The sequence below is a fragment of the Ruditapes philippinarum genome, unplaced genomic scaffold (assembly GCF_026571515.1).
Source record: "Ruditapes philippinarum isolate M1 unplaced genomic scaffold, ASM2657151v2 ctg226_1_1_1_1, whole genome shotgun sequence".
NCBI classification, from domain to species: Eukaryota; Metazoa; Mollusca; class Bivalvia; order Venerida; family Veneridae; genus Ruditapes; species Ruditapes philippinarum.
Window position 1 is genome coordinate 50131 of NW_026856455.1, and position 26555 is coordinate 76685.

General features: G+C 32.5%; 1 protein-coding gene across 4 annotated transcripts; it reads left to right on the forward strand.

Annotated features, from left to right (window-relative positions):
* Window positions 1–1887: 1887 nt before the first annotated feature.
* LOC132746592 (DNA ligase 1-like) lies at window positions 1888–25115 on the forward strand. Of its 4 annotated transcripts, XM_060735791.1 has the most exons (13): window positions 1889–2722; window positions 13454–13681; window positions 14422–14676; window positions 14979–15080; window positions 15681–15779; window positions 16357–16452; window positions 16943–17062; window positions 17533–17731; window positions 18461–18622; window positions 19589–19660; window positions 21713–21775; window positions 22251–22352; window positions 22969–25115. In XM_060735791.1, the coding sequence occupies exons 1-13, from the start codon at window positions 2637–2639 to the stop codon at window positions 23254–23256; spliced, it is 1872 nt and encodes a 623-aa protein (XP_060591774.1). In that variant the 5' UTR covers window positions 1889–2636; the 3' UTR covers window positions 23257–25115. The 4 variants fall into 4 exon arrangements, with proteins under 4 accessions (XP_060591775.1, XP_060591777.1, XP_060591774.1 ...); XM_060735792.1 differs by lacking the exon at window positions 21713–21775 and having other exon boundaries at window positions 1888–2722; XM_060735793.1 differs by lacking the exon at window positions 19589–19660.
* Window positions 25116–26555: the final 1440 nt, after the last annotated feature.

Consider the following 26555-nt stretch of genomic DNA (forward strand, 5'->3'; position numbering starts at 1 on the left):
TGATTGAGTCTGTACATGAGAGATAATGAATAAGTGCAACATCCCTCACGCCCCCTAGCACCGGATTGAGCGGTACTCAATTCTCAACACTTAATAGTGCTTAAGAATCCTTAATGAACTTTCTAGTGATGCCTTAAAAATGAAAATTAATTACGTAGAAGTATCAAAAATTTTGTTTCTAACTTATCGTTGTTTTTTTTCTCTTAAATCCACACTCATATATTCGGAAAAAAATAACGTCGCTTCCTTTAGATACTTTATTCAAAAAGGAAAATAAATATTGAATGAAGTTAAGACCATAAGTTTTGAACAAGTTTATTAAAAATCTGGAAACAAGGTGATCCCTCGGAAGCATTAATCACAACAAAATTACATAAGAATTGCAGATTCGGTTTGATTGAGTCTGCACATGAGGGATAATGAACAAGTGCAACATGCCTCACGCCCCCTAGCACCGGCTTGAACGGTACTCAATTCTCAACACTTAATAGTGCTGGCATCAATGATCCCGAAAGACCAGAAAAATATAACAACACTGAAGTGAAGTACGGGGCAACTTTTTACAGCTGCCTCACGGCACTTGAAACCTGCTGTTGTGAAGTATAAAAATCTGAAAACAAAGTGATCCATCGGAAGCATTAATCACTAAAAAATTACATAAGAATTGCAGACTCGGTTTGATTGAGTCTGTACATGAGGGATAATGAGCAGATGCAAAAAGTTTTTATTCATACTACTGAAAATACCTTATTAAAGATTGTACATATGTGCTACGGATAAGTATTTTCTTGATTTCGGAAAGGAAATCTCGGTGGCCGCTTTAAAATATACTTGCATAGTTTTTGTTGAAAATGAAATGTGTGCCAATACATTTTTCAATGATACCAATAAGAATATTGGGTGGTTTTTTACATTATTAATAAAATTACTCCCTTGAAGTTGGTCATTGTTTCCCCTAAAAATTTCCCAATCGCCGATGTTTCTCAGGAATATATGATAAACAAGATCAACAAGAAAAGGCGGCGCTCAATGAACGCAACCCCACATGACCCAGCAACAAGAACAAGTGGCAAGAAGCCAATCGGACCCAAAACAAAACACAGGACAGGGCACTAGGCAGAGCACGGATAGGCTAATCACTAAAATGATAAATAATTTGTAACTGATAAGAACACGATGTTAAAAATAAGGTAATGCATAAGTTATCTTCATCATAAATGGTAAAATCAGCAATTTTCAAGTGATGTTGCTACTGACAAAACTTTTGTAACAAATGTAACATATATATTTTATGAAAAATGCCGTATGTTGTCCTTCAGTTTTATTTAAAAATATGGGAGAGGCGCCGTTTTATACCTGTCCGCAATAGAAGTTCGTAAATACTCCGAGAGGGGCGGGGCGTTATGCTTGACTTAAAATCGTTTAACTTTGTGAATCTACTTTTGTCATTTTAAACATGTTACTGTGTTAACGTACTCTTGTAGTTCTACAACTGGTAACACGTTTTCTTAAACTCTATTTTCCGTATTCGTGTTTTACGTTTCATTTGTATATTTCAGATCTATAAGTGTGCAAACATGCATATGTATTGCATGCAATGGAAGATACGAACTTGTAAATTTGTTGTCGTTTTAGATGTTAGGTCAGTTGTTACGATATATATGTAAACTTGTTATATAAAGGCGGTAACCTTCAAATAAAAGATTGAATTAAGAGGTTTACAATAAAAATGGTAGGCATACAAGTTCGCATTTTCAAAAGTCATTTTAAAAAGGAACACTTTACATGTCTGGAATTTTGGCAACGAACGCCCTCCATAGTTAACGAGTTGCGTTTACCTGTAAACGGTGTATAATTACGTTTCACAGGTACTTAAAATCTCGCTTACGTCCCTTGAGGTGATTTTAGGTCTTTATCGTTTTATTAGCGACTTGTCTAGCATATTATTGGGCATAAAATACGCGATCAATACTTATCATAGTTTGGTCCGCACAAAGGTTTTATCACATTTTAAAGTGTGTTTGTTTTTTGATAATAAATATTCGCTTAAACTGCATTAATGGTCGTATAGTAAAAACTATTTTTGGAATAGAATGGTCGAAAAACGTTTGTGACGAAGCATAAAATTAGATACATTTTACCTTACTATTTACCGATTCATAACTTAGCTGGATTTATATTTATATATACAAAAATATTTACAAGTTTTATTTAGAGGAGCGTCATATGTTGGATAACGTTTCGCACCTGTGTTTTAAGGATATAATATAAGGTGTATGATAATCCATTTTTGTTATCAAGTTTAAGAGGAATGTTAAGTTTAGATTTTACAAATATATAGGGCGCATGTTGTCAACATTTAAGTGAACAGTTCGTTTAAATGAAATGATATAAATGTCATATGCGACGATACATCATAAACAGTCATTGACATAAACGCTGTCTTTTTAAAGCACTAACAAGACTTTAGATAGAGATATTTTAAAACGTCTGTGTTATATCAAAGTGTAAAGAGACGCTAAAGATAGTGTAAACAAAAAATGGAAGTATAAAATTCAAAAGGGAAACTTGTGACTACATTAAAGATCGTTGTATTGCAAAAGTTTTAGATCAAGTGAAATTTGTAGTCATTAAAAATGTCTTTTTTAAACTGTGCGGGCAAGAATAAGAAAAAGGACTCAAAGAAAGGAAAAGCACCACGTGATCCGAGTCCGGCGTACGGGTACGTATGTTTATAAATTGATATCATTTTATGACCCTCGTGTTATAAATAACTTCATATTATTTAGGGATTTTTGAAACATTAAGTGCAAGCTTGACATATGTAGAGTATAAAAACTGACAGTCACTTTCGCTTTCATGTGAGGCCTTCAGCGAATAAATGTAAAAACAAGACCATATTTTACAACCATCGGCAACACGCATATATATGTTTAACCAAAGTTGATGAAATAACTGTATCTTATATCAACTACTGTGGCTGCTGTTGTTTTTGTTCAATACGAGCATTTATGCCTTTTTATACTTTAGATCAAACTAGATATACCTGGGGATACGTGACAAAAAAAACCCAACAGAATAAATTTAAACAACTAACTTGTGCAAACAAGGACATTGCTTAAATTTATCGATAGTTTTGTCCGATAATCGATACATTTTACAATATGATGATAAATAAGGGAATTACCGGACAAAGACCGTTATAGCACACCTGTTTAGTCACGTGATAGACAATAACTATATTATTGATCGGATCTTGTACACAAAACAATTAGCTGGTCCCAGTTTTAGACTTCCCAGAAACCGTTTTTATCCAGGAAGTAATGTACTTTCGAGTTTTGATTTATTTCAGTGTCCTTAAGAAAGAATACATAAGATTTAAGCAATTGATCGATACGTTTCCACCATATTTTAAACTGGTATCGTTATAGACATATACCATATTCAAATTTGATACTAGTATTTGATAATTGCTACTTGATCTCTTTGTTAATATATTAAATAAACATGTTTTGACTTCATACAAAGCTGATATATATTATGTATACTATAGATGGACAAAATGAATAAAGTGCCATAATATTATATTGAACAGAACTGGCAGTTTTGGTGGTTACCTGACCCGTAAAATGAATGCAGATCCCCATACATAGCTTGTACATTCTTTCGTTCAAATAAGACATAATTATTATGTTAGAATTTCATAGATTTCACTAAATTTCTTTTGATGAACATATTTTGCTCAAAGATGAGCATAGTAATGTATCTTAAAATAGGGTAAATAAATTATGCGATTCTGCCATGAAAGGAAGTTAACATGGAAATAATAAGATCATGCTGACAGTTCTTTTATTATCTTATTATTTCCTTGATCGTTATACAAACATGGGGAAATTATGTTAAGTTAATCACAACTTTTATCTTTAATTTTTATCATGCAAATCATTGCATTTTCTTTATCTTTAATATATCAAACAACGTAGAATCCAGACTTAAAAGGTCTGTATTTACATACTATTTACGTAACTCATTATAGATAAAGTGATATACATACATATAAACGTGTAAATAAAGTTTCGTGAAAATGCTAGCTTGTATCCAAACAACGATCGTATTTAACATTAAGTATTGTATAATTTATGAATTATATTCTAATGAAAACAAACTTGCAAAGTATTTATCAAATCAATATTAAATACATAACATCTGTTAACAAAGAGAAGTTATCATGTCATAAAGTTTGCCTTTGAGGCAGGAAGATTAAGATCATCAGTGATTTTCGAAGCACTGGCCCCTCTCCAATTTTGGTTCGAATCTCAGAACAGTCAGTTAGGTTGAGTTCTTTCGTATGAAGAAGCTAGCCCTTTATATGTTAGGTCTTTCAATGTATTTGCTAGTACCCGAACTTGTATAATATTATATACGATGGGCAAGATGAGCTTTTGATTAAAATGTCTGCCTTGGGTTCGAACTTTTGTTCAGCCATGAATGACACCAGGTATTGTTTATTCAGAGAGCGAACTCGTTGCCGATATCAATATATCGTCACCTTAAAGAAGTGCAGGAACGGGTTAAATCCTATCAAATTCAATGGGAGTAAAACCGTTGCTGCACTAGGGTTACGAAATAAAAACATGAGAAGCATCCTAGATAATCTTCCACGGAGACCAGCTGGAAACGCTTTTTCACAATTGCCTCGTGTGAAAGAAAACAATCATACTGAAATTGCTTTCAAAGTAAAACTACAAAAGATGCTGCACTTTAGTTGTGTAATTTTTTGCCATCCTATGAGACCTGGTTTAAGCCAGTCTAGTATTGGATATACTGTTTAAGCGTTTGTTGGGAATGATAGCGTCGTCAATTCTATCACGGCGTGCAGTTATTTTTTAAAGAACTCAAAGAGTCCAGTTTTGAAAAGTCAATTTCAAACATATTTTATGTGAGCGTGATTAAAAAACCATTTTAAGTAAGTGATATTCGTGTCTCTTTCTTACGTCAACATTTGTATATACATAAAGATACATATATAAAGTAACAATCTAAACAAAATGTTTAAAGTTTAACAATGAGTAAAGGTTGAAGTTCGGTCGAGCGAGGTGTATAACTTTACGAGGGGAATGTATTAGAATTCAATAAATAACACAGATAAAATTTCATTTAACCGAACCAGTTATGTGTATCCAATTTCACTGACAATATTTATAATATTGACACCAGTATGGCCGTAAAAATGTAGATAACGAAGATTTGTATAGCATAATATTCCGCATGCTTGCATGTTTTTAAACATGCACTTTTTCTGAAGATGAACTTAAGATAAAAAGAGATTTAACGTACTACAGTGTTGGAACAGTATCTCTAGAGGCTTGCAGAGGTCATGGTCACAAAGTAGAAAAATATAGTTTTGTTGGCCGATTTTTACATTTTTCTTTCATCATGGTATATAAATCGGTGTGAAGAGATGAATTAGATGTTATAAAGTGCATTTCAGCTGGTGAAAAGACGAGATTTTATCGTTCAATTCAAGCGCTTCTTGCGGTATATACCTAAATATGGTATTTAGTGTGGTGCTGTCACACTCTTTAAAAAAATGAAAAAAAAAATTCTAATAGCGTATGGCGAAAAGAGATAACAGAATCAACCATCACATTTTAAGAAGCGTCATGTATCCTAAAATCCCATACACCTTGCACAATAGCTTGTGTGGAACACTTCATGCATTCACTGAATTATCTAAGGCCCTATTGAAATTTGTATAAATATCATGGAATCCATTCTTTCCACAAAACTAATTCTTAATCATTGTCATACTTAAATACCACCTAAAGAAATGATTCCAGTTATATGTTTTTTTAATTAGTATAAAAGTTTAGCCATGTAATGTAAAATAATAATTCGATTGTTTGAGCAGAGCAGGCATATTTATGACAAACTTGTCACACGTGTGTTTAAAGCGACTGAGAAACTGATTTCATTCCTTTTTCACTAATTTCAATAGTTCAAAGCGGAAATGAAAACAAAAACTTAGACCGGAAGTTATATTTTTATATCAATTTTGAAATTGTCGCTGTAAACAAAGAAATCTGGAAATACATTTCACACGTTGATGCACAGCATCCGGTGAAAACTGTCATAGTGTAATAACTATAACATGTTCAACTAATTGTCAAATTGTATGTAAAGTCAACACTCTTTCCCAAGAAACATTTTTTCTATCCGACATGCGCGCGTGTGCGTGTGTATTCAAGTTCATTTATTCTCGCCACCGGTTGCCCATACGGGCGAGTCTCCCAGAGGAGTACGTATTAGTCATTTTAGATTTTGAAGAATATAGTGCAAGAAACAGAAACAGAAAGATGCCCCAATTCTAAAAGCTTCTTCTGGTTCTTTAGCGTGCCAAATTTTTAAGCACTTATACATAGGACCTCGGTTTAAAGGCTCATCCGAAAGACTGATTAGTGATTTTAGCTGCTCGGGAATCGAACCAACAATGTCGAGATTACGTCTCGCGCTCTAACCGACTTTGCTTTGCGGACATGATCTATTCGACATCAACATACCATAATCACTATGTAAATTGAACAAACAACCTTATTAAAATTGTTTGTACAATAATATTTATTTTAATAACTGCTATTAAATTTTATCAGCACCTGGCCGTCTGCTTTGATTGAAAGACTAGCTTAGTTTCAAAACACTGCAGTTAGTGTAACTATACTTGATGCTGTTTCACGTGTAATCTAACCATTTGGATGAAACTCCATCATGGAAAATAATGGTTTAAAAAAAGCAACAAATAACAGAATTTTGTATGGTTACTCTGAATGAAAAATTAAAGAAGTCAATAACGTACGTATTTTGTGCAGCCAGGTGTTATTTATGGCATTGATATAGGTTAAATTTTATTTACAAGCTTTATATGATGTCGTGACATCTGACATTATAAGTCAGTAGTGCCCCATTATAAAACTTCCCTTTGTAAAAAGATATTGTAGGCATGAAACGAATAGTTTATCTATCCGCCGTGATTTGAAGCTTCTATAGTTGGCCAATTTTACGCACCGAAATTTCATATATTTATAACCTTATCTGATAGCTCATTCAATCGGGTAGAAATGCTAAGAGCTCAAGATAACACAGTCGAGCAAGACTGTTTTGTAAATACAAAATGGATTATTAAATTCAATACAGATATCTTGTATCAAATCGCTTAAGACATGGCCTCCACAAGAAAATGTATTCATAAATCGTAATAATCATGGTACTTGACATCTTTTATCTGCAAAGGTTATATGAAAAAGGCCAATTTCAGAAAAAAGATATCTGAATTTGTATAAACAAGTTTGAAAGATTTGTATTTTTATTTATCATCAGTTTTCGCGGCTGTAAAAAACATTACGCGTATATTTCACTATTTATACCCTATAAGGGCACCCTGATTGGAAAAAAATGTTTTGAACGTAATGATTGTATAAACGTTTCATATAAATTAATGCCAACGCACGAAGTTTAATTTTTGTTCATAACATTGTTGAGTATTTATTTATGTTACTACATTTATTTATTTATTCAGCAAAATGTGCATGCATTATGTTCCTGGTTTGATAAAATGCATTGTATGAATGAATCTATTAATACGATACTTTTGGGTAATCTTGATTATGTGGGTGTCTTGAATTTTATTAGTGTTGAATTACATAACGTGAGTGTTACAGTTTCCACGAGTGTTTAAATGCATTTCGTGAGTGTTATAGTTTCCACGAGTGTTTAAATGCATTACGTGCGTGTTATAGTTTCCACGAGTGTTTAAATGCATTACGTGAGTGTTATAGTTTCCATGTGTTTTTAATTGCATTATGTTAGTGTTAAAGTTTCCATGAGTATGTACTTTAATGGTATGAGTGTTTATTTGCCATGAATGAATGTTACTGTAATACAGTTCTAAACTTTCGATGCAATAACATAATGACTCAAATACATATATTTGTTATTCATGTAAGAGTGGTCCAATTCGTTTTTTTTAATAGCAAAATTCTGTTCTTACTTTTGTTTTATATATAGGTATTTGAAATTGATGAATTACGTTAAGTTACAAGTATTCTGAACATAAATATAGATTATAAATCGAGGTGATTCAGTGACCGGAATAATTTAATGCTTGTCTGTATAACATGTGTATTTGTGTTTATTTTATTACCATCTTGAAAAGTGTTTGATCTTTGTGTAAAGGGTTTAAGCCGCTTTAGCTCCTAGAGCCCTCGATTAGAAAATGGCTTTATATCCCGTGTATTTAATTGCAAATGTTGTGTAACACTTAACCTTTGAAACAGATTTAACACGTATCAAAAGATTTGAGATTAAACTGAAAATTTCGTTAAATGTTGATTTGAGTAAAAGAGCTTGTTTGATTATGAATCACACGGTGACTTTTGTAAACAATTTAACTGTTAATTCTACTGAATTTGTGTATAATGGATTTGCCCTGATATGGAGGTTGGAATCTAAGGGGTTTCAATATTAAGACCGATAGATTGTACGGGAATGCTGGGCTGTCCAGGCTCTATATGGTGACACACGCTATTCACTTCCATTTCCAGCTGAATAGTACTGTACTTCTTGATGATCAAGTGGTGATTATTTTATGATAATTTGACCATTATTGGCATGATAAATGGGCCGGACGCCTGTTGTTTCAGCAAGTTTAAGGGTAAGCAACCGGGGCACGAGGGAGGGATGCTTCCTGTCTATTTATCAGAATGGAAGGAACAAGACCAGACTAAAAATAAATACGAAGTTTGGTCACAATCTACTGGTTCGCATAATTTTAATTCTAGTTTTTTATAAAAGAAAATCCTTTTACAGTAACAACTAAGAGTAACCCATTATTGTTAAACAAATGTTTGTGGGAAATAATAACAAAAATGGTCAATTAAGCTTTATATAAAGCAAACATATGAGCCGCGTCACGACAAAACCAACATAATGGGTTTGCGACCAGCATGGATCCAGACCAGCCTGCGCATCCGCGCAGTCTGATCAGGATGCATGATGTTCATTACAAATAGAGAAACTGATAACGAACAGCATGGATACTGATCAGACTGCGCGGAGGCGCAGGCTGGTCTGGATCCATGCTGGTTGCAAACCCATTATGTTGGTTTTGTCGTGACGCGGCTCATATATATTCTTACTTGTTAGGTGTTAAACTTCAAATAGATAAATTATTGTAGTAGTACAAGTAATATATGGAGTTTTCTATAAAGTAACATTAACACAATGTAGAAAACAACCTATTAAAATCATAATACCATGAATCAGAAAATTGCAACACGATAATGAGTCAGAAATATTCAAATTACTTTAGAAAGTCTCATTTATAATAATATAATTGGTTTCAATGTCAACACTTTTCCTTGCATTTATAGGTAATAGAAATTCAAATAGCGTTCTTAGTGACGTGGGCGACAGATTGCACTATCCGTGCAATATGTCAAGATTAGACTGATTACGTCTAGATGCTTAAACTGAAATCACATAATCAGACTGACAGATATACCCGAATTTAAAGGAACACCAATGAGGTTCAAAACCCTAAAATCACAAAATTATTGAACTTATGACATAACATGAACTTAAAATAGAAAGACATTCAAAAGATAAGTTAGAAATATAGTCAGAAATAAATTGAAAATCGTATTTTTGTGCTATTCTTATCTCGATTTGAGGGAAAAGCGTTCCAACGCTTTTCAATTTAGGTCATTTCTTAAAATGAAAAAAAAAAGTAAATTAGTGACTGATCTGAAATTTTGCACATAAGTTATTGGTCGAGACCCACATCAAATGGAATATTAATCTGAAAAAAATATTTCCAGTCCCAGCATGTAAAAAAAAACTCTGTGGAGTCCCTTTTATAAACTAGGACAACAGCATTTCCGCGGTAATGGCAAAAGGAATAGACACATTTCTTATGAAAACAAGGCTTTTATTATTATATGTGAACAATAACTGGGGTTTACCAATGAAAAACGTGGTCTTTAACGACCGGTGTTTTCCTAAAGCAAACTATACATGTATTTGTGCTAGATTCACATTTATTTCAAAGAAAAAATGTAATGCGAATCATCAGTGAACACAGGTTTTGGTGAATGTTACACACATTTTGGATAAATAGTCTCTTAATACAACAAATTTGCATACAACAGGTTTCACTGTAGTTACACAATATTCAAAACAGAATGTCGCCTTAATTTAAACCAATGCATGTTAACATGAATCTATGCATAGAAAATTACAGCTTTAATGTTTTGCAGCTATTTAAATTTGTAAGATACGATGTTGATTGTTTTGAAAGTTTGCCAACAGTTTGGTCATTAAAGGTTTTTATAAAGAGCTATAAACATTTTATGAAGCAAATGTAGCGAAAGATGAAATAGGTTTTGTAGTAAACACAGTTTACCTGTAATAAAGTATACACTTTCATTCATGAGACGAAAACAGTTCAAGGTTCATTAGCTATAAATATATGTATTTAAAGTTTTGAGAAGCCCTTCTTGTACACCGTATATTTCGTGTGTTAGAGCACGATTGTATATATGGGGACATCGTTATACCCAGAATTCGAGAAAAAAGGTGTCTCCATCAGGTCAGAGGGCAGGCAAAATATTTTCTATAATAAGGAATTTGTTATTTGTACAGATCTACTAATATAATATATTATAATCATTATATAAATAATTATACCATCAAGCAAAAAAAAGTTTCATCATGACGTGAGCTGAAATATATTTGATTTTACGACATATGCCATATGTCAACTAAGATAATATTTACATAATCATCAATACTGACATATGGTCAAGTATTTATATTAGTCACGTGATTCGTCCACTGTTTTGTATTAAAATTGCTCCTGAGGTGAAATATGTGAGCAAGATGAAATATCTGATATTAATTTAGATAAAGTAGTTAAACGCTTAAAAAATAAGAAGAAAATTACATTTGCCACGTTTTCATGTCAACTTTTTTGAGCTTTGAAATAACTAATGATTATGTTAACAAAGAGCTGTCGTTTTAGTAGCATTTGCAGAAGATATGAATTAAATGTCCCATTCATTTACTATGATGAAACACTTGACTTATTATTATATTATACTTAAACAACAATAACAACAACAACAAAAACAACAATATTGACGAGGACCATACGACGACGACGTCAACAACAACAACAACAATAGACAATTGTTTGAATGACAGTGCTACAATTAGTTCCAGGTTATATTGCGACACAGCTTTTTGGCGATATATAAGCTTTCATTTTATAAAAGCAATGCAAAAATTATGATTTATAAGTTACTTAATTAATGCACTTATTTCACAAAACTTTCTCTTCATAATATACTTGTATTCATACGCAACAATACCGTGAAAATCTATGAAATTGACAGATTGCATTGTGGGAAACCAAGAATGTAGTTCGTCTTAATAAATAAAACTGCGGTTTCTTCTTCAATGGTTTTATACAAAAGTAAATCAAATCATGTGAAACGAAATCATACGAACTTTGTACATTGATGAACATTTAACACCGCATTTTTGTATCATTTTATGAGTTTTTTACTTATAGATAATGCAATTTTTTTTACAGGAAACTTATGACATTTTTAACACCCACTTATAAGAATAATTATCTATTTGGAAATATAACACTTCTGTAACTTCTGCAAAGCTAATAAAACAAACCAAGGTAGACCACGGTAGTTTTTTTTAGATTTAACGTGTCATTCTGTAACAACCTTCAAATAATTCCGTTTTACATACATGTGTATTCATTCAAACGTTTAAGATTGTTACCCAGCTAAAACAATTACCCGATGTCAGCGATTTCGAAAAATCAACGCCACTAATGTAGACCTTAATCAGCCTAAAAAGCATAGTAGCCGGTTGACTGATTGATAAAGTACATATTTTGACTTTGAAATCCCCAACGTTGACGATGGACTGTACCAAACTTTAAAAAAGCAGTGTAAATACGCAAATTTACCTGTGAAATATTTTGTCAAGTTAAAAAAAACAAAACCCTAGTAGAGAAAAGTGACAGATAGACACAGACAGACATAGACGGAGACGATCAATTAATCTTTTAGATCATCTGTTATAAGAAAACGTAACACGTTGTAATTAACGTAATAATTAGATTACATTTTAGACGTGACATTTATCCCCCTGGGGGCGAATGATGTGTCAGTATGTGTTTAATTAAAACATCTCTAACTCTCTACCTCATTTGATGTGTAACAACCATCTGTAAAAAGAGAGCGATGTGAGCAACACCTTAGATATCTCAAATAAACCCCGACCCGACCGACACATCATCCGGGCGCCAGGCTTAATGTGACATTATGATAACTAAAACGATTTTGTTAAATCAATATATACATTATCCTTATTAGTCAAGGTGGATGACACACAATCATTGCCCATGGCGACCGTAAGTTCGAATCGTACAAAGTACGTTTATAGAATGTCTGCAAATGTGGAGTTTTTCCAAGCTAATCCTTGAGTACAATGTAACTTATACCGTTATAGCTTTACGCTGCACTACCGTTCCACTGTAAAAGTTTGTTTGTATCCCCAGATTAGCAGGGAAAAACAAAAATATTCTTATTTTCGAAGTTTTGGGCCAGTTGGTTATTACACGGAAAAAGTACACAACTAGTAAAGTTGAAAAGGCGATAAACTCATATTTCCATTAGTCCAACGAATTAAAGACAAACGAGTCTGGTTTTCGTCCTGACTAAAATTTAGGAAACCTAACGATATATTTACAATGTTCAGCTTCAGTCTTTACAAATAAACAAGTTGAAAACATTATGGAATTCAGTAAAAGGTGTAAATTGTTGCATGGCTTTGCATATAATATCATTATTTGCGTTATACATAGTGTATGTAAGCTTTGCGCTATAAGCGCGTCAATGGAAACTAATTGTGGTTATGTGATAAGTAGAATATTATATTCGTGTAGATCCTGCGTTCAATAAATTCAGTATTGAACCTACACTCATTCAATATCCTCTATGTGTGTATAATCACGAGAGAGGGTAATATACATGTAATGTGCAAATACCAATGTTTGTAAAAGTTTCTGGCATACAATGCTTTACTTTTTACAGTATTATCTTACTGACTTTCACTGCAAAGTACATACATGTATACATAAAACATCTGCGGTAAAACATTCCCTATTTCTTAAACAACAACAACAACAACAGCAAAAAAACCCCGCAATAAACCAAAAAAAAAAAGAAAAAAAAAAGAAAAACAACAAAAAACCTATTTATTTCTTTAATACAGGCCCCTTACATCATCTTGTTATATAGTTTGACAGGGTAGAAATCTGCCAACTTATTTTCTGAACACAATGAAATTTACACAAAATATTGATAATTTTCAGCGCAGCAAAGGAATTAACTGAAGACGCCACAATAGTGCCAAGACTGAATGATCGCCTTAAGGAGTATGAGGAGAAATTCCGCAAACTCGGAGAGGATCTTAAAGACGAGAAGGAGAAAGTTAGAAAATTTGAACAACAGGTCACTGATCTTAAGGCTCAGCTTAAAGCTAAAGTAAAGGAAGATTCTAATAAAGTCACTGAAGTAGCTGTAACGTCTTCTAATAAACTGTAAGTTTCGTTACAGATGATTGACAATTAAGAATTTACATTTAAATTGATATTTTTAAAAGAAAACATTAATATAATAAATAACAACAAGATAAAAAACGTAATAATTATGTTCATCTATCTATGACCATGTCCGTCCGGTTCTATCTTAGAGCATCAAGATTTGTATTTGCTGGTTCGATCCTTGAGCGAGGCAAAATTTCTACGTGACAAATTGATCTCGGGTATTTGAGCCTTATGGTCATTTGTATCTCAATCGCTCACGTGGTACTAGGAGTGTGTTATTTTCATAGATATTTGTAATTCATGTACAGGTTAGTTATCCAGGAAAACTGGTAAGATATGCCGACCTCTGAGTTATGACAAAATGTGTGATCGGCGTAAAGAACAGAAAAATAAAACACAAATACAGTAAACGTTTTCAAAATCTTACATATTAAATTGAAATTTACCTCCATTTATTTAACTTTTGCATATTTACGTTTATGGACGAACATAGTTCGTCAGAAAGAGTATTTTAAAAGAAGCATTATGTTGCATCGTTTTTCTTCCAGTATAGTCAGTATTGTTATTCTGTGAAGCGAAACAGTTATCATTTTAACGAAATGCTTCATTAGATATTCTTTAATTTGTTTTTATCATTCCATTTTACAAATATACATGTATATGATATTTGTCACTCTATGGTTTTACTTATATCTTCCATCGACGTCAGTTGTATACCTTTATCTTAAAACTAGACTTGACGAAGAAAAAGGTGGCCTTGCAGAACAGCTTCAATCTCTGAAGAAAGAGTTTGAAAACGAAAAGAAAAAAGGCGAAGAAGAAATAAACAAAGTATCCGAGGATTTAAAGAAAGCAAATAAGGCACTTGAAACGGAAAGAAACACTGGAGAAGCGAAACTGAAGAAGTTGGAAAATGAGCTGAAGCAGGCAAAAGAGGAAATCGAGTTGGAGAAACGCGATAGAGTAAAAATTGAAGAAGAGAAGGAAAAGTAAGTAAACGTGAAAACGTGATATTATCTTATCAAGTGTTAAATTAATAAAAACATTAATGCAATTATGTTTTAATACAATATACATGTATAGTTATAATATTATCAAACCTTGGGAGAAAAGGAAACATATATTTAAATTCGAGTAATTTGCTGTAATTGTTTAAAATAAATCCACATCAAGAATCGAAATAAAACATTATGTATGCCTTTTATGAAACGACAATGAAATAGTCTTTTACATTATGTATTTTTATAGGAAGATAAAGATAATAGCACTTATATATTTTTTTAAACTTTAGATGCAAACGTGAAAAAGATACAGCTGAAAATAAGCTTGCGCACACAAATAAAGAACTAGAAATTGCCAAAAAAGAAAGTCATATACCGAGAAGTCCTACAAGGTTGGTATCTTTGATAGGAGGTGCTAGGGGACGTGGACGGTAGTTTTCACTTGGCAGTACCGTTCATGAACAGGTTCAATCAAACCGACTTTGCAACATTTTCAATTTTTCCGCATTCGACTTTCTTTTCTTGTTATACTCTGTCTACCTCGCAAATGGCCACATCTTTGTTTTTATTACGTATTACTGTTTTGTCCGGTTTATTTACTGCCACATTTTGTTTGTCTGTATCTGCGACGTTCCCTTATTTAACAATTACCCGGTTCAAGGGGTGATCCTGATTCTTCTATCTGCTCAGTGTACAGCAAAGATACATTGTTCCTGGTTGTTTAGATATTGTCCAAATATCATTTTATATGGTTAGCAAGGGATTTTTACTGTGGGTAAATTTGCTAGACCAGCGTTTAACCACTGGACCTTAAATTCGCTTCTTTACTGCTTACTTCTGTCCTACGAAATCTTAAATATTTAAAAAAAAATTAGATTACTTAGTATAGATAAGACATGCATTAAAATAATCACAGGCTATTTTACACACTGTTATTTATATAGCGTATGGAATATCAAAGTATAGCGCATATTTTCTTTGTTCTTATAAAGGGCCCCGTCTGATGAATGGAAGGCAAAAATAGAAAACGCGGAAGAAGAATTAAAGAAAGAGAGGGACCTGAGACTGGAAAAAGAGAGAGAAAATAGCAGGTATTAAAGTTACTCTAAGGTCATACAGTCTAGCCTGTCACCATTTTAACTATTGAAATTCTATCACATCCATTCGATAAAATAATTTTTACTTTACTTCGAAAAATTCAGTGTTGGATTTTTTTCCTGGTCCTTTGGGATCATTGATTCCAGCACTATTAAGTGTTGCAAATTGAGTACCGCTCAAGTCGTGAGGGATGCTTTGACTTTTTCATTATCCCTCGTGTACAGACTCAATCAAACCGAGTCTGCAATTATTATGTAATTTTGTTGTTATTGATGCTTCCGAGGGATTACTCTTTCTACTAGAGTTTTTCTCTCGTATTCACTAAAGTTCAAGTGATGTAATACGGATGTTTAAATAAGAATGAATTAAGGGAAACATTTTTTTTTCATGCAAAACTGAAAGATATTTCAAAGTAAATGACCCGTTGTTTCATATGGAAGATAAAGATATACTCTGTTTGATCCGAAAACATTCAGAAAATATGTCAAGTGGGGGGACTCCATACGTTTAAATTATATCGGCCAGTCAACCCCGTTATAACATAAATTATACCATACCTGTATTATTCAGATTGCTTAGTGATAAAGAGATACTCCAAAAGGAGAAAGAGGAACTTCAGAATGAAGTTGAAAGAATTAAAGCTGCAAAAGATGAAGAACTGGAAAAGTGAGAAAATGCTTTTGTTTTATTATACAAACCCCGTGTAAAACTACCTTCTTCGTACTTTTCGAAACAAATTTATGATGCTAGGAGCATTACGTACTATACACCTATGCTCACTGTTTTTGTTGTTTGTTATTTTTGGCCAAGATTTTGTGTCTTGGAGACTAGAAATACCCTTAAAATTGTTCTTACTTTTATTATCAAAGTTAATAAAGGTGTACAAAAAGTATATCTAGATGGATGGAAAAAATAAATCCGAGTTTCTCAAGAAAATAAATGCTCAAAATTCTTTATCATTGTAATCTGAAAGTTCTAGAAAATCGTTTCAATTAAAAACATTTTGAATGATGCATCAAATTACATCTTATGGGGGAAGCAAAACAAATAAATTGTGATAATTGACTATTAACTTCACCAAGTAGCTTGAGCATATGGTCTTAACACACATTCATGTATAATATCATCTGAGAAACAAAAACTTTTGTCTATTTAGCCAAAGAAAAGACTTGGAAATGAACTATAAGAATGATACACAGAGATTAGAACAGATGATCACAGACATGAAGGAATCTTTGAAGCAAGCAGAAGACACAAAAGAGAAACTGCTCGTTAGGTATCTTCTGCATTATTTACCTTTAAATTTTGTATATATTTACCGGCCTTTGAATTAAGAAAAGTCCAATTAAGGGATCTTCATATGAAAAGACAAAATGGAAACTACTAACAGTATATAGACTGCAGTGAGTGCAGACTGACCTGTCTTTATACCGGATGTAAAGGCGGAAAACTTCCGGTTCTAGTACGTTCAGAGCTATATTGTGAAACTTGTAACAGTTTCCGGATATTGAGCAACTATCTGAGTTAATACATTCATTTGCTTAACAATCAATAGCATAGTCACTTAAATAGATAAAATCGTGTAATTAAAAAACAACAAACAGACCGTTGATATTTTAATAAGCATTTCTAGTCATATATAAATGTCATGATGCCGTAAAAGCTTCGGAACAAATTCTGCCAATTAAGATTATTTTATGATTATCAGGTATAATTAATAACTTAGCTATTTTTTGTTTGTTTAAGGTTAAGTACACAAACAGCTGCTCATGTTTTAGACAACAATCCGAACGTTTCTGACCTTAGCGATCCAAACCGACCACAGAAATTAGGCGAACATCTCTCTCAGATATACGACGACCAATGGACAGACGCCACTGAAGGTCTCGAAAAACTTGGCAAAAATGAGGAAGATATACTGCAGACGTTACTAGACATCCTTGTTGTAAGTTCATTAATGAGCCGTGCCATGACAAAACCAACATAATGTGTTTGCGACCAGCATGGATCCAGACCAGCCTGCGCATCCGAGCAGTCTGATCAGGATCCATGCTGTTCGCTTACCAACCCTATTACAAGTAGAGAAACTGATAGCAAACAGCATGGATTCTGATCAGACTGCGCGGATGCGCAGGCTGGTCTGGATCCATGCTTGTCGTAAACACATTATGTTGGTTTTGTCATGGCACGGCTCATATATGAAAGGAAGAAACTCTAAAGCTTTTAAAAAATAGACACTATAGAGTCTGTAAAAGTTAATGTTAAGTAACTGTTAATTTTAAAACATCATAGTACAAAAAACATAACATATAATTATAACTTATAGGACTCTTTCAATATGCTCAGAAGGGAGACAGTTAGATTAATGGACCTACAATTCATGAGTTCAAGATCTGCATGAATTTCATGTTTTCAATGTTTATTGGTTGGTTGATGCCAAATGATGTTATTTGTCCTCCGCTGTTACTACAAATGTTTCAAAAGAAGATATTATATGGCAGTACTGCTCCAGAAACAGAACACTCGATCTATTACCAGTTAGTAGGAATGTATCTGAACTGAACAAAATGAATCACACATTTTTTATGACAATCATATCATGGTGTGTATATAAAATTTATTAACACTTTGTGTCTTCTTTTGATGATGAATTAATGCTATTCTATTTTAACAGGCTATTTATAACCACTGCAAAGAATCAGCCGAGAATCAGTTAGCTCGTATAGATGAGGATTTGTTCTTACCTCCCCTAGAAAATTCCCCTACAAATAACGCCGACACAAATGGTACAGAACATCTTAGGAGCCCAACTTCTTCCAAACATTCAATGTCAAAGGTAACTTCTGAGCTCTGCGTGTGTATTGTGCTCATGTAGACATGTTTGTTGGGATATTTTGAGTGAGTTTCGGAGACTGACTTAACTGTGTTGTAGTAATAAGAAAAAGGGGATATTGATAATATTTTTTGATTTTTTTTCATTGTGGTAAATGATAGAATTGAATTGAATATTTTGAACAGCTTCGTAGATAACGTTTAGCTTCATGGGTTTCGCGTGCTCATTAAAATGAACCAATAGTAATACGGTGTTCTCTGGCTTCTGCACCTGCTTTTCCCCTCTTTGTTTCTTTTTGAAATAATATTTTATGGTACTGTAACCAGAACTTATCTTATTAACAGAAGTGAATTAAATTGTATAAGGTTTTAATGTTTATGTTACTATTTTTAGTTTCATCAATATTAATATGTACATTATTTTGTCGTTGCGCAGGTAACAGATACATTTTCATGATTCAACATTTAAACGTCAACAACTCCATGCAAAGGCTTAGTAGCTGATACGTTTGTTTCTGGTTCAAAGTTGTCCAAAAAGAGAAAATCATTTTAACCATAGTTATTGATATTTTTTTCTCTCCAAAATATCCAAATTCTAATGGACTTTTACAAGGATATGCAATAAAATGATTATGATTTTATATAACTCAACAAAACAAAGCACTTGAAACAAACGTATCCATCAATTAGTGGTGATAAAGTTTAGGCAGCTGATAAAAATAATAAAATCTACAAATCTAAATATTTAAAAAGAGCAATATGTTTCACATTCAAACAAATTTATAAATGTAAACTTACTAATGAAAATCTTACTAATTTTAAATTGAATTTATAACAAATTGATAAAAATGTCTTTAAAAATGGGATTTTTTTTTTACAAATTTTCAGCTGTTTAAGCAATATCACTTTTTAGTTTTCCTTTCAAATTGATTGACCTATTGTTTTACCTTTGTTTCTTAACCCTGTATAGATTCCACGGTTTACATCCCACAAGGGCAGTAGACCCGCCCTTCCAAACATTTCCACGGAGAAAAAGACAGTTGTAAGTGACATATTTAATCAATCGGTCATTGATAAGTTTAGCATATACGCTGACACGACATTTACCGGTCTTTGATGTAATTGAATGATTTAAGAACTTTTTTTTTTTAAAAAGAATTCATTAAGCAATGTCTAAACAGTAAATTTATGTAAATAATTAGGTTCAATGTCGATTGATAAGATCAAAGTATTGTCGTTTGTAAAGGTAGCATCTAAAATCGGTATTTAAATAATAACAGCAAAAAAAAAAAAAACAAAAAAAAAACAACAACAACAACAAAACCAACGTAAGAAGTATATGCTGAACCCTTACTATGACCGCCAGGTGTCTACATACATATATTATACATGTACTTTTGTTAACTTTCCTCCAAAAGTCATTTTGACTTTATGTATCATTTCCTAATTCATCCTCATTAAATAAATTGTAAAAGCCTACAAGTATATGCTCCATCCGAACACTGACCTTCATTTGTATATAATCATGTACATTTCTAATTTTCTTTTCAATTATCTTCAGCTAGAAATAAAAAACGATCTCAAATAGAAATTCAAAATATTAAGTGATATTGAAGCAAAAAGTCCAAAAAAACAATCAGCATATATTCCGCCACATTCCGTCGGTATAACTTTAAGCTAGAACATATAATTAGTTGTTTTTTTGCTATAAAGCGTCGATATAAAAGATATGAAACATTATGTTTTTTCTTTTCGGAATGTGACGGAATATGCCGATATTATACGAGATATTTTGTTTTGTGACAAGTCAAACACAAAACTATTTGCACGTTTGTTTAAGAACTTTTACTCACCATGGAAACGGATTTTTTGTGTGCTTAGATTTTTTCTGTTGTGATTCTTTCTCTTGCTTGTTCCTGCATTCGTAAAAATAACACTTTACTTTATGGTTTATTTGATTATTTTATTTTCATTTTTGCTTATTCCGTATTTAATACAACATATCAGGTCTTGGGTGCTAGATATTTAAAGTTAAATTATACGAACATAAAAAACAAACGTGAAATAAGCAGATGAGCTATTGACGGCAAATGCTTATGAATTCCAAACATGCATTATTTTATTTCTCGAAAGCTTTCTTATTTGAAATGTTTTATTAAGTTACAGTTTTCGAAACGGTAAAATATTGTCCATATAGCTGAACCGTCTTCTTCGGGTTTAACCATATTAAAGTTGCAGTGATTTAGTATTTTAAACTGAAAATAAAATACCTCTTTGTTATCGTTTTATGACAAGTAATTTCACATTCATTGCCGGTTGCCGCTTTCTTATTGCGATAAACACTTAATATTCTGTGATTCCGTTATCAAAACACATGCACAGGTTTTCCCTATCTTCAGAGAAAAAATCGAATTCATTTCTGATGCTTAATGCGCCTTTATTAATTATACATTTTCCCTCTTGCATATTTAACCTTTAACCTGCTGAATTTGTGAAACAGGTTTGCCGTTTTTTGAATTCAGAGAAATCTTTTGAAATATAAATAGAAAATTTCAATATCAAAATACAAAACTTACTACCAGCAGTATAGAGCCTGGTCAGACTTCAGACTTTATCGGTTGGCCTGAATCTATACAAACGGCAAAGGCAAATCATTTTCTATTCATGCAGGTTGAGAGCAATGGTTTGACGCTTTGTATAAAAGCAACGCTTGCAATTAGATCCAGCATTAAATTTTTGTGATAATAACTGTTAAGTTGCTCAAAACAATAACAACAACACAAATACATTTTACATTATACCGCAATATTTCAAGCGAGTCAACAATTATTTGTGTTACTAGGCAACTTAAAACCTCAAATTTAAGAAAAATATATGTCTTTTAAACACATTACTACCATAATGACACTTTTGATAATTGAAAAACCCCCATAGTTGTGTCGTATCTATAATGACTTGCATGTAACTTGTACTATTTCTGGCGATATACATTAATTATTACACTAATACCAAACATGTAAAAAATATTAAAAAATATTAAAATGATGTAACTTGTATCTATATCTCTAACCACAATAACCTATTCCTAATACAGGAAAATGATCATACTGATTCCCGGGAAAAAGATAAACCAAAACGTTCCCTTTCCACCAGTCAGGTGAGTAGTCTCCCTTTGCCTGATCAAATATAATGTCTAATTTTTTAAATTTGTTTCGTTGTAAAGACTATTACTATTAAAGCGATGCATTGAGTTAAATGCTTTAAGCTACTGAAGGACGACCGTGCATTCATCCAGACGCTTGGATAAAAATCCCTATTTTGCAAGCGTCCAAAGAACGAAATTTTCATACGAGTCAAAATGTCTTTAATTATAAGACAATTTGTACATTACTACTTCTACTACTAACATTACTTTTAATCATTATTAATTATTATTTCATTGGCTTGGGTTTAATCTAATTTTTGTTAAGTTGCATTTTATTTTCATTGGATGAACGGATATTTTGCTTTAAATGCATTTTCAGTTCAAACGCATCTTTTGTTCTTTTCTTGCACTTCTACAACGCATCTAGATGAGTATTCTTTATATTGATTCGAACACAAGTATATGAATAATTTGTTTTCATGATAAGGTGAAAGGAGAAAAAGTACCAGAAATTCCAACTGAGATAAGAAAAGGTATAAAGGAATACAGGAAGAAAGTGACGAAACAGGTTTGGCCTGTTATAGAAAAGGTAGGTCAAAATTAGATTAAGAGATTGACTCATTTTCTTTCCAAATTTACATGTTTATCTATTTCGTTTGTGACATTTTGACTATTGAGTATAGCTAAGTTTATAGCACCGTTTAAGTATACCAAATTTTGACACAATTTTTGCTTCACGATCCCTCCGCCAAATCGTCTTGCCAATACATTAAACATGTCAGTTATAACAGTTGTTTATACAGGCAGTGAATATGTACAGTGTAACCTCTACATAGCGGCCTTCTATATATTGCAATACCCTCTTTACAAGAACGGTGTCAAATATTCATTAATTAAGAGATTACAAAAAATTCAGTATCTCTACAGTAACACCTCTCAGGGACAACCAAAAAATCTACGCGTCCCAAAGGGTGTTGCTCTTCAAGAGTTTTACTGTAAATTTTACTTTACAGCAAATCAATTAAAAATTCTGCCTATAAAAAAAATTTCTTTAACAAATAAAAATGAAATTGTTTAATCTAATAAATTTATTATGTGTACAGTACTGCTCTTTAAAAATTCAGTATTGTTACAATTGTTCAAGTGCTTAAATCATCACAAATATTTGAGGAGTTCATGTATATTATGTGTGGTAAATCTTTCAGGAGGTGATGACTAAACTTCGCAAAAATGATCTCTTTGGCGAAGCTGTTGTAGAGGCATGCACTAAGTATATATCGAAATGTGTTGAAGTCTGTTGGTTAATGCGAGTACAGGATCCACCTGTTACATTGTACTGGAATGTCCCGGATGATAGATCGTTTAACTCCGATGTTTACCGAGCGTATACGAAAAGTGGCACCCATGTTGAGTATGTCGTCTGGCCTGCAATGTACTTGCACGAAGACGGGCCACTCCTTATGAAAGGCGTGGCGCAGGGACAAAAAGTATAAAACAATATAATATGCATCAAATACCAAAAAAAACCAACCACTGTATCGAAAATGAGAAAGTGTTCTATTGTGATTTATTGAAAAGGGTTCTTATTAAATGTGACGTCATTACATATCAATGACGTCATTTTTTAAGTCCAGGGGGTACATCGAAGATTTTTCAATAACGGATCAAGATTTGAAGACAATGACAACTTAGGGGAATTCGTTGGCAATTGTAATTGTTTATTTGTGTGTACAAAAATTGATTTGTACAACAGAAACTGTCTTACATTTAAATGGACGTTACCAATATGAAAGAGAGTTTGTCAATGGAATTGTGTCCCGGTTACAGGTAAATTAACATAATGATGTAGATAATTATGATGATAACTTTATAAAATTCCTGTTTTATTAAGACCTGTCAATCACCTGGCCGTATGCAATATAGAATATATATACGATTATTTTTAGAAGCATCTTTAAATGATACACTAATTAAGTATTACTTTTAGCTAGTTGTTGAGATACATCAATCTGGGAATGTTATACATCGAAGCTTTTATTCTAGAATGGTTTTTACTGTGCAATATCATCCGATGTCTCTAACTATGCAGCCTCGTTTTGGTTAAAGTATGTTTATGATAATATAATGTTTTTGATGAACAGGTACATTTTAATAATGTAAATATGATAGTTGGTAAAATGTCAGTTCACTTAAATATCGCTTGAATAAATGCAGTTTGACAACGAAAATGCATTTTGTAAATAGATTGATTATGCTTAAGCCCTGCATTTGCATAGCTTTACTAGTGGTTCATAAAAAAACATGTAATCATTGGCTAAAATTTCCTGAATGATATCAAAGGATTGCTGAAGGGTCCATAGATAAAATACACTCAATCTTCGGCTAATTATTTATGAATATTGTGGCTAATTATTTATTCATAATATGCCTTCAATCCAGTGAGTAGTTAATGTATATCTACGCTGCATTCTTGCTATTGCTAATGAGTTATATATCACAGCCCGACATTTGATTCATTAAACTTGTGCCATTTCATTTAGCGCCGGTTACCGAGGGGCCAATTTCTATCACATTTTGACGTTTGGGTAAATGTTTTGACTACTTGATATAGAAAAACATTAGTTCTTATTTTATATCTTCCCTTATTTTACTCAGGAGTCTGTAAACTAATATTTTAACAATGTGATTTTACCGATTTACCGTCAGCCTGTTGCAACCAAAAGCGACGAACCTTAGAGCTAGGCCAGCCTGCATTTAGTCTGAAAAGGCTCGATACTGTTGGCAGCTCAGGTTTTGTTTTAGTATTTGAATGGACTGTTCCAGAGTCAAAACAGGGAAAGTCCATTAATAATCAGGTTTATAAAAAAAAATATTATATTTGGAAACTTACCACATATTAAATAAGCATCGATATGACATTGTGATCATGAGATAGTGACGAAACTCGCCGAATGTTAACGAATGTTTCCGAACAATAATGGCTGCACCCATTTTAGTTTTGAAAGAAGATAAGCATTGCAAATAATGTGGTTTTTAGCCTCTGTATATAATATGTATTATTAAAATATTTGAATATTTTTCTTTTATAATTTTTTTTATTATATGATTTGAAAATTATCTTTTATTTTAACATATCCTATTCCTATATCGCCGAATCAAAATAAATATATTTATACATGTACTATTATTGTGCTAAACGTATGATATTCGCTTCGAATACATTCCGATAATTGAATTGAAATACCATATAAAATGACGTCATTATGTAAATATATCAATTTGCATTTATGTTTTTATTCATATAACTTGCTTGTTATAATATAACACTATTTGTAATAAAGAATGAGTAATATTGCCGAGTGTTTATTTTTGTTGAGCACTATCATTTCTTTTCCAATCATGGTTGGTTTAAAGGCTGTTTTTAGTAAGGTTTTGCGTCGCACCAACCAAGAAGAGGTCATATGCCTTGTTTTCCGCTTAACTGGTAAAGGATCTCAGGTGCCCCCCTCTGTACATTAGTTCAGACACGAACGAGCACCTGGGTAGAACCACTGACTTTCCGTAAGGTAGCTATAATCCATAGTTTTGGGCGGGTTTCGAACTGGTGAGGTGCAAGTGATTTGAAGCCAACGACATTAACCACTCGGGCACGGACGCCCCTAGTGAATATTAAGTAAAAGTTTTAAAGCTGCACAATCATGCAGTTAATTTTAAATACATTTGATCATTTCTATAAAAGCGATTTTACAAAGAGATCTATAACTTATCATACATTTACACAAAAAAGATGTTTTTTTTTTAAATCTTCCTTAACAAAAATACCAGTGTTATAAAGTGATGCTTACAATTTTACACATCCGCAGCTATTTTTTCATAGGAATCTATAAAAAATCGTTTTAAGTCGAGATTTTCACTATAGAAACTATTCTTCTGCCTCTAACATAGAGTCAATATTGGATTCATACCAATCAGGTCACACCAACACTAAACATTTTTTGTTTTGATCTTCAATCTTCATTGGCTGAAAATACCTCAGACGATACCATATAATAGTTATTGTGTGATGGTTAAAGTGGTTATAAAACCGAGCACGATAAGTGGGTGGGGTTCGAAAATTGTAGAGAAGTTATAGTTGTTAAAGTGTCCACCACCCGATCCAGGTGTCATGGGTTCCTGCTGTGCTAGTGCCACAATCAGGTCAACTGATTTCACAGCTGTAGTTGATAATGGAAAGTTCAAAAAAAAGGAAAAAGGTGACAAAATCCAGGGATAAATACTTTTATTCAACAAACAGGCTAAATAAAACATATTTAACATAAGAATCCTTTCAAATTGATTGTGTATGATATTTATTACTTTTAAAGCGACATTATGCCTATTCTTTCGCTGTCAAGTTGAGCTAAATTAGCTTCATATTAAGAGCCACCGCCGGGCGGTGGCAACACTCGACATTTTAATTTTTTTCTAAAATCAAACATATAATCTTTAAAAAAAAACAAAATAAAGAAGAACAAAAATATGATAATTCAACTAAAATAATAAGTAATAATTTGATCTTGACGGTCAAGGTCAGTTAAAGCTCAAAGCCGAGGTTAGTTCAACCGTTAAAAAGGTCTTGTCCAACAGGTTGTTTTGTCTAAGTTTGATGGTAATCCATTGATTAATCACCAAGTTACAGCCACTTATAGCGATAATCTGTGAAAATTCAATAATTTGACCTTCAAAGTCAATGTCATATATGAGTCAATGCCAATTTTAGATTATATATACATTAAGGTCCTGACATAAAGGA